General features: G+C 40.2%; 1 protein-coding gene across 6 annotated transcripts in view; it reads right to left on the bottom strand.

The window, feature by feature from the left end:
* Positions 1-757: 757 nt before the first annotated feature.
* The window catches only part of BICD1 (BICD cargo adaptor 1), a 101,479-nt gene continuing 92,427 nt past the window's right edge, over positions 758-9,809 (bottom strand). For 4 of the 6 annotated variants that reach the window (XM_085049478.1, XM_085049479.1, XM_085049481.1 and 1 more), the window contains 2 exons: positions 4,677-4,752; positions 758-1,027 (listed from right to left, as the gene is read on the bottom strand). In XM_085049478.1, coding sequence (XP_084905604.1) covers positions 940-1,027; positions 4,677-4,752 — 164 coding nt within the window. In that variant the 3' untranslated portion in view covers positions 758-939. Of the gene's footprint in view, positions 1,028-4,676; positions 4,763-9,809 lie in introns of all 6 variants that reach the window. The other 2 variants (XM_085049480.1, XM_085049484.1) reach the window with 2 other exon arrangements.

The raw sequence follows: 9,809 nt of genomic DNA, 5'->3' as shown, positions 1-9,809 counted from the left end.
TTTTTAGATTTTTCTTTCTCAGATACCCAAATAGAAAGTAATCCCAAAAAACAGCACCGATTGGTGATGCGAGAAGTGTGATCACAACGCGAGCAAACTGAAAACGAATCAATATGTTATCCTTTCATCTCCTTCTTAGGCTTAATAATTATCTTTCAGTGAAGAGCTAGAACAAAAGCAGAAGCTAGTGTGATAGGAATTAAAAAAAAAACAAGTGCATAAACGATATCAGTGCAGCAGCAAAATACACAGTTTGTTGTTAACATTCCAATTCAACCCATTTCCAACGTTTTTGTGCAATAAAAATTGGCCATGTGCTTGGCCAATGCAACAAGCCTCTTTTTTAATATTAACAACAGTCATTCTTCACTGAAGCTATCTCTGCTCGGATTTAAAAAATAAAAATCAGTTAAATACAGCTCTCACCAAAAAAAAAAAAAAAAAAAAAGACAGTATTTTATAAACACAAAATTCTGGTGCAAATAAAGTCAGAAATAAATATCACACCCTTGAAGACAAAAGGAAATTTAAACCGGTTCCTATGGCTGAACTTAGAGGATGTGAGGGTAGGATTTTTGTAACATATTTCCTTAACATTGGCTCAAGTCTCTCATCATCTCAGAGGTAAAGCCAAGCAGCTCGGGAGGAACGTTTGTTTAACACTTGTCGAGATGTTAAATGTCACTACACTTCAGCTGTGACAGCACAGTTTGAGTACAATCAAAGGAACCGGGAAAAAGTCTTCTCCACAGGTTGGGCTCTGTGCTTTGTGTTCTTCTTCTCAACCTTCCCTCAGTTGCCAGAGCAGGGGATATGAGAATCCAGACTTGCCAGAGCAGCAACAAGGCAGGATTGTCTGCTGCTCGCTGGGAACAACCCCAACCTTGGTTGCACCAACTCCACTCTGCTTGCATTTTCTCTGTACGTTGCATATGGAGGTTAGGGGTAAGGAGGAGGCTTAGAGAGACAGTTGAGAGGGGCACACTGAGAGCTGGAATGTGGCTGCTCTTCTGGGAGAGCATTAGGACTGGAAATTGAAAAGAAGAGAGAAAAAAAAAGCGCTTAAAATACAAGGCAAACTGTTTACAGGCATCTCAACAGTACAGGGCTGGAAATGTAACTGAAAAAGGGGTGAAGCCTCAGCTCTAAATCCTCAGACACACAATACACAGAAAACTCTCCTGCACACAATTTTGCTGTTTGCATTCTATGGTGACAAAGGCTGTGTGGAAAAATAAAATGCATCTGTGAAATGGGGGAGCAAATGTGAAGGAGAAGATGCAGGTGTGTCATCTTTAGGTGAGTATTAAAGGTTTTCTACCTGCAGCTAACTCACTGTTTAAAATGAAGGACAGTGCCAGGCTGGAAATTATGATTCATGGCTTTGTGAAAATATGATTTTTTTTTATTGAATTTGACCTATTTACTAGTTCATTTGTACAAATACAGTGTAGCCTTCTTCATCATTACATATTTTGTAATTTACAATCCTGAAGGGTGGGGATTGTTATGTTTTGTTTCCTCATTGGGTTTTGTGCTGTTTGAATCCTCTTCATTCTGCCCTATGCTTCTGTCATCTGACTGTTTTTCATGTGCAATTTGTCTGATACCAGCATTCATCTGATAAAAGTGCATATATAGCATTCACTGGCACATGGTGCAGAGAGGTCTGGAACAGATTCCAGGGGCAGCAAACACAAACACACCAATGCTCCTTGGTGCAGAGTTGTGGAAAAACAAGGTAACCAAAACAAAATACAAGGAAATGTCATTTATAAAGAGAAGAAAAAAAAGAATAAAAGGAAAAAATATCCCACAAATCCCAGTTCTTTAAGGTGGCTGGGAAGAGTTTTTCCTTAATGCTTCAAATGTTCTGCAGTGTTGAAGTTATTCCAAGCTCAACGGTGTGATATATGATAAAGCACCATCATTTATGTCTCTGTCTTCAAGAGAATTTGCCTTTTCTCTTTTCCCTCTTTAGAAACTATGCTTTTTACATATTATCTCTGCAGCACAGACTTTTGGAGTATTGGCTGAAGGAATGCAATTAGCCAACTGCTGGAAATGAATCAATTTGAAATGCCAAAGGTATTTGGAAAACTGCTACTGGAAATGCCAGTAGTATTGAAAATATCTTTAGTTTCCATAAATAACATTTACTTCAGGAAACAAAGCAATGACATCGTGTTTGACTGAAGATAGAAACAAGTGTTCTTAAATAATTTAAATGGCAATGTCCACATTAATAATTTGATGGCAATGTCCACATTTCCAAATCAGAGAAATCCAGGAGGATTTGACCACAAATGCAATTATTTGTATCACAATTCAGCAGGAGCTACAGTCCTTGCACCTCTGGGCTTCTTTGAAAGTCACAGAGTTGCATGTCTTAAGTTAGGTTCTGTTTCCCATTTATGCTCCAGAAGATGAATTTCCTGATTGCAAAGTGGCTGCAGAGAAGGGGTTATTTTCAGGGGTTGTTTCTTTTTCAATTTTTCCTCCCAATGCTCAGGACCTCAAGCTTTGTTTTGTGCTCAGCTGTTTAGTACTAAAAGTGTTATGAATTGATGCCTTAGTTTGTACATTGATTTAATCTAAACCTAAGCACCTAGGCATAACTATTAAATCTGAAATATTTTCTTGAAGTCTTCAGCAAATAGACTTGTTGAATCAAACACTCTAAGACATCAAACATGCCTCCTGTATGTAATTTTTCCATGGCTGTATCTACCCTTTCCCTCTGCCATTTTCTGCCACATGCAGATGCAGATAGAGCATCCAGAGAGAGATTTTATTGAGATTTTTGTCGCACTAATGACTGTGCCAGGAGTGACTCCAGACGGACCCAAAAGGTCTGTATTTACTCTCCAATTCATCCCCTCATCAAGAGCCAGCTCCTGGCTCCAGCACCTCCTGTTTTCCAGACAGGCTCAGGAGAAGCACTAACCTTAATTCCCTCAGAAATAGAAAAGTGAATTAGAATTTTGACATCCCATTTGGGGCAGACAAACAAGCAGGTGATTACACGACCCTGCAAAGACTGGCTTAACTCTCCTCCCTTGCTGCCTTGTTTCTGTTTGAACAGGACTCCTGTAATTGCCAGAGCAGAACAGAAACTCAACACACATTCCTTGCTCGTTAGCAGAGATGTGTTTTTGTCTTCTGGGGTTTCCTTCCTCACTTTCAAAATAAGCAGTAAAAGCTGTTCATGCTCCGAGGGAGAGGGCTGGTGAGGAAATGTGGTGACAACTGGTTGTGTACAGCAGTGGCCTGAAAGGACCTCTTGGAGACACAGCAGATTCTCCTCTACACTACACAAATGTAAACTATAATAACAGGATAGTGTGACCTTCAGTGCAAAGCCAGCCAGGAGTGTAAAAATTGTAATGCAAACTATCCCAGGCTATGCTCAGATTAGTGATTCTAAGCACTGTGATTAGAATTATATTAATTTTCTTTTCCTGGTAATTCTGCGTCGCTTCTTATTTTGAAATACAAACACACTCCTGGGTGCAGGAGAAATAGAAAAATTTGACTCGCTATTTCCTTTCCAACCAATAATTATTGAGGGCATTAGGAAGAGGAAAAAAAAAATTGCAAGGCTACCAGGCACCTTTATAGCAACACATATAACCACGTAATTTACATGGTTTTAAATTTATTCCCTACTTCATATAACTGCAGCCCCAATAGATTTAAAATCAATAGATTTAAATCTGAAATAGATTTAAGATGGATCTATTAATCCAGCAGATTTAAATCTTTGTGTAAAACCCTGCTGTTACACCTTCCTCTCTGCAGAAACACAACTCATCCACTTCATTAATGTGGATGACTCTAGCAGGACATAAACCAAAAATCCATCAGAATCAGCAGTGACATGTGGCATTTAATGTGCTTTTGATGGCAGCAGAGGTGTGGTGGCAGCAGGTCCTGGAGCTGAGTTTTCACACACACTGACAGTCACAGAGCATGGCATGGCAGATTAATAACACAAAGCAAGAGAAAGACACAGAAAAACCTGAGTTTTGGACTATAAACAGAAATGAAGGAAGAGCATTGCTACATTCCCCCCATATATTGTAATGTCCTTTTGCTCTGCTTAAGTTTGGGTTTGTGCCTTGATTTAACTCAGCCACCTCAGAAGCATGATTTGGCCTCTGCACCACCAGTTTGCTTTTAAAAACAAGATCAAAAACTGGTTGCCTTGGGTCTGAGTTTCCAAGTCAGGGAGAACTTCCTTAGAAGTGTCTGCTAAAATCCTACAAAAGCCTTTAAAATGCCACCTTCCAAAAGGGAATACTACACCTACCCCTGAAATTAAAAATCCCTCATTTAAGTAAATCTTTCTAGCAACAAAATAAAATCAGTGCTGTCTTGAGCTAATAAAATAAAGGCATGTAAAAACTAAAGCTAATAAAAAAATCAGGCATCACTGAGCAACTGCTTTAAAACATCAAATGAGGGCTTCAAGGCCCAACTTTGCATTTTTTCCGTATTTTTACAGAACTGCATGAAGGCTGACTCGTGTTGGCACTGTCCCTGCAGAGATCCCCAACGCTTTCCAAGGTTTGCTGTTAGAGAACAAGTGCAGAGCTTTGGCCTGAGGAAGAGGAAGGGTGGCAAGCATGCAGCTGGGTGCAAAGAGGAGAGAAGACAGAGTTAGTGGAGTTTACCTGACAGTCTGGCAATCGGGGCCCCTGGCTAGTTGTGAGCCGTGTGGCGGTATGGAGGCAGCAGGCTGCTGACAATCTACGAGAAACTGATAAATTAGACATATATACAGAGAGATGACAGAGCAAGGGGTTAGTAGAGGCACTACACAGGCGTCTCAGGGAGAGATTTAGTGAGGAATGTGCTTTCTCTGACACAAACACCTTTTTTCTGATAGTAGTGACATTGGCTGTTGGCTTTTTCTCCTTTTCAGGAGTGTTTTTGGTTGTTTTCCCTCAGCGTTGGCAAATTTTTGTTTGAACAGACAGCAGTGATGGATTGTATTGAGGATTTGGGTTTAAACCTTGTGCTTTTCATTCTGCTTGTGATGAAGTTGTTTTGCTCACAGCTAACCTGGAAAGTGTCAAAGCTCCTCAAAATTTATCCTAAGAACTTACATCCATATAAAAACAGTGATGTCATCTCACTGCAACATACAACAAAAAGCTCCTAAGAAAGTCTTTACAATTTCTGAACAGTGCTCTGTAGGAAAAAGGGAGAAGTCGATACAGTGAATGTCACTGTTCAGTCTAGATTTTCATCAATTTATTTCATCAATTCCCTGTCAAAGAAGTTTCCCCATTAATCACTTGCAAAGCTGTACTATGGTTCTGAATTTATTAAATAACAGTAAAGCCAAGAAAACCTTCACTTCCCTGTTTTCCTTCAGCATTCAAAATATTAATGCAGCTTGAAACTCTACAATATTTGTAGGGCTTCACGAAAGTAGTTGAACAAGACAACTCTGTTTTCTTAGCACTACTGAGACTTCCACATCTCAGGATTTGCTCATTTTCCTGCAGCATTCTGGCCTTTCAATCCACTGACCATGTGATTCAGATTGTCACACAGCAGAGCCAGCAGGGTCTTTTTAAATGTTAGAGTTGATGGGTGAAATTCTGACCACGTGAAAAACTACTGGAGATTAGTTTTTGTCTCCAGCAGGATTTGCAGACCTATCATCCCTCCTGACTGCTTTGACCTCTCAACCTCTTTGGTGGGATGAGGTTGGTCTCCCTGAACCTTAAAACTGAGACAAGGGAGCTTCGTGTACTAGGAAATAATTTTATTTTGTCTTGGGTTTGTTTTTTTTTTTTCTATTGGTTGCTACTTAAAGCTCAACACCAGCAATCATTTTTCTTTACAATATTTTTCCAAACCCCCTTCTATTCTTTGTCCCAATCAAGTGGAAGAACATGCAAATAATTTGCTGTCAGGAGTGTTGAGATGGCATCAGGTACTGCAGAGCAACACATCTTCACAGCAGCACTGAACATCATATCCACCATCAGAACATTTCCCTTTCCCCCAGCTCTCCCCAGATCCTCTGCAGATCTGTGCTGACCTCCAGTGGGTAGAAGCAAGTGTACCCAAATCACTGCTTTCCTAAAAGAGGAGAAGCATTTGGACCTTTTTTTTAGTATTTTTTAGACGAATAGGTGCACAGTTAGTGCTGGCACCACTGTGTCTGGAAGCAGAAACAGAATAAGAAAGGATATTCTGCCATTCTCATTGACCAGGATTGTCACTACAGCCCTCAGTGCATCTTTCAGCAGAGTGCAAGAGTTGGAAAGGTATTTGAGCCATGAATAGAAGGGTCTGGCATTTCAAAGCTCAATTAAAATAAGAGATGTCTGAGGAACACACTAACTGCAGGCAGAAAATTATTGCCAAAAAATTTAATTAATGCCTTATTCTAAACAAAATAGTTTGCAGAAATTCAAAGTGAAGTCATCACTGACAGGTTACACAAGGTAGTCAGTGAGGAAAGAAATACAGAATGAAAAGGTGCAGACAGGTTGCATTAATTCAGAAGAAATTGCTCTGACAGGCTTTCCCAGAACAACAGAAATGCCTGATTTATGATCCTATTCTAATACCTCAAACACAGTGCAAATATTTAGTGATGCACCTTGATCTGCCCCATTTGGCAGAATGCACAAGCAGTGAGCCAAATTCTGGGAGGATTCTGCTAGCTGGATGATAACCATTTCAGTGTGAGCACGCTGCCCTGGCTCTGTGTGAAACACAACTCCAGCTGGAGTCAGCAGAGCTCAGCAATCTGCCTCACCCTCACCTCAGCAGCAGGTCTGGTGATCCACACGCCTTGGGACGACTGAATCATCCTCCTGCATCCTCCAGGAGGGAAATTTCTGAGGATTATGCTGGGAAAGAGCTAAGCAGAATGCACATGGCTTACATAGACACATTTCAAATTCAAAGGAGCTCCTTATCTGCTTATGTCCAAGTAGCTGTGCGAGAGCTAACTTTATTCCTTCTGTATTTAATCCTTTTAAGTATTTTGGAGGATTTATAACACCCTTTTCTGATGTCATGACAATCAGAAAATGACTTCTTTCTGCTAAGGAACTCCTGGCCTGCATGAAGTAAAGGTTTGGTTTTTTCTGAAATTCTCTGCTGAAGGTTAAAAGTTTCAAAAGAAGTCTTTACTAATTCTGTGGTCAATGTCACTTGGCATAAATAGAAGGTAAGAAAGTCATGCTAAAATCACACTGGAAGTAGCCTGTCGCCTGCATTTGCACTTTTTGGTGTGTCTTCTGAGACTATCACCAAGAAAACAATTAATAAATTAATAAACTATTAAATTATTAAATTATTAATTTATTAAATTATTAATTTATTAATTTATTAAATATAGATATTAATAAATTTTTTCCTCCATAATTTTCACTCGCAGGTGAGGAAATAAACCAGTTTGGGGCAGGGGATGAGCTGGCTGATCTAAAGTCCTTTTACAACTCCGTAAACCTATAACAAAGAAATTAATTTTAGTGACCATTTCAACCACAGATGGCAAAGAGGAGCTATTGCACACAGAAATTCAAATGGCAATTTTCACTGAATTCAGCAGGATTTGTGTCTGCAGATTCTTGTGACAGCATCAAACAGCACTTCTGGCTCTGCTGGGTTTCTGAGCCCTGATTTGTGCTAGACGTTAATTCTGGTTCAATTTGCCAATTCCTGACATTTTTAGCCACTTTGCACGGTGATGATGCAAAGGGCTCAGAGATTCCCTCTGTCACAGATTAGCCACTGCTGATTTTCCTTTGGAACCTAATTCCCAGTGCTAATCAGGCTAATCAGCTCCTGATGTAAGAGCATTAAAAAATCCCAGGCTCAGAGAAACTACATCTGCTCCCAGGAGCACTGAGTGTGCTGCTATAAATTATCTGCTGGGAGCAAATCTCACCCAAAAAAGGAGTATTTTCCTGTGCTTCCCTCTGGCTCAGCCACAAAAACATCACATTTCCCCTGTGTCACAAGCTGTGCTCTGCCCTCCAGGCTGGGAGCTGGGTGGGTTTGGCCAGCCCAGCTCTGCTTTGCTGGGTTATTTGTGTCCCACCTGGCTTTGCCTTCTGCTGACATCAGCAATGTCCTCAGTGAAAAACCAACGTGCAAGCATTTCCAGTCCCACCTGCTCAGGGCACTGCAGTGAACATTTCAGCACTTTTGGACTCTCAGTGAATTCCTGATCTCTCACAGTGCTGTCAAACACCAAGAGTACTCAGAATCCCAAAATAAGCATAATATACTTTTAGCCGTATTTAGTTCAGTTAATCAATGAAAAGCTTTTTTTTCTCCTTTAAAGGGTAAAATTGAGAGTCAAACAGCAAACCAATCAGCAGGTACAGTTACATATTTGGCATTCTGGATGTGAAAACATTGGGAAAAATCTGTTCTTGATAAATGAAAATCTGTCAATAAATGCTTATGACAAAATGTGAGACTGGGGCTTTTTCAGTCTGCTAAAATAAACCTTCCCCAGCATCCCATTGATCACTTGAGGCCAACTGAAACTCCTTTAATAATTAAAAGTTTTCAGGCTGTTTGACTTTGAGTCACACTGCCCAATGTCAATTGAACTTGCTCCACCAAGCTCGAGGAATCTGATAACATGTCTATGAAGCTGTTATTGACAATTTACTTGGCAAGAAAAGCTCTCTCCATTAATATGGTAATGAATTGTTTTCTTCCCTGAAATGGCAATTTCGTGGGGAAGAAAGAATGGTTAATAGCAGGAGGTGAAAGCATTGGGCAAAGAACAGATCTGTAGCCTCCTCGTTGTGTAAAAATAGATCTAAAAATAGATTACATCCCAGAGCAAGACCTACCGAGGCAATAAATCAACCCTTTCTGCTCAAAGGTGAGGAACAAGCAGAATTTCCCAACCAAAAGACAAATGGGAGATCTCCAGAAGAGTGGGGCAGAGGGTACCAAGATTCTTGCCCTCCCTGCTGAGATTTGCAGAGATGCTTTCAAGCTGCACTCTGACAGAGTGATGAAAAAAGCCCCAGAAAACTGTTTCTATTCAGGGGTGATGAGGACATAACTTTATACAATTTAACCAGCTCGTTTCTCTCCTAATTTCTCTCCATTTTTCTAATGAATGCCAAGAAAACTTTGACCTTCCTCAAGGCCAAGAGGAACTTTAAGAGGCAATAATTACCACCGAGAACAGCTGGGGAGATGACAGCTGTGACTTACCTTTGGAAAAAGCCACAAATTTAATAGAGTTCACCAGGTGCAGCTTAGCTCCTGCACATTCTCCTGCTCCCACATCAGCTGGGATTTCCCACTGTCTGAATTTTACCTCTTTTCTTATTAAAGTGAATAATGGATCATTAGGTGGAGACAAATAAATGTGTCAACCAAGTATCATTTTCAGCTTTCTTTACAGTAAAGGTGATCTACTATTAAATTCTTATGTTGAGAGTGGAAATACCCAAAAATTCCTACCTCAAGCTTGCTATTCATGAAACTTAGATGCCTTCAGGTTGGAGAAGTTGCAACAATTCATTTTTCCACTGCTAATTTCTTAAAAACTATTTGAAGAACATGAGATGTGAGCATGCTGCTGAGCTCCCACTATTTACCAACACCTATATATTTCCCTAAGATGCAGTAAGATGCATCTAAAATCCTCATCTCCTCTCATCTCCCCATGTTTTTTCTTGCAAAGGAGCATCCCACTATTTCTACATTCACAACTCCTCCTTCTGCTCCTCCTCCTCCTCCTCTCAGACAGAGTTAACCTCACACAGGGTTTGCTGTCAAATGCTTCTCAAGAGAAAGAG

This window comes from Lichenostomus cassidix, chromosome 1Ab (genome assembly GCF_008360975.1).
Source record: "Lichenostomus cassidix isolate B80296 chromosome 1Ab, HeHo_3.0, whole genome shotgun sequence".
Taxonomy (NCBI): domain Eukaryota; kingdom Metazoa; phylum Chordata; class Aves; order Passeriformes; family Meliphagidae; genus Lichenostomus; species Lichenostomus cassidix.
The sequence above is the reverse complement of the archived record's forward strand: the minus strand, read 5'-3'. Positions and strand labels throughout refer to the sequence as shown.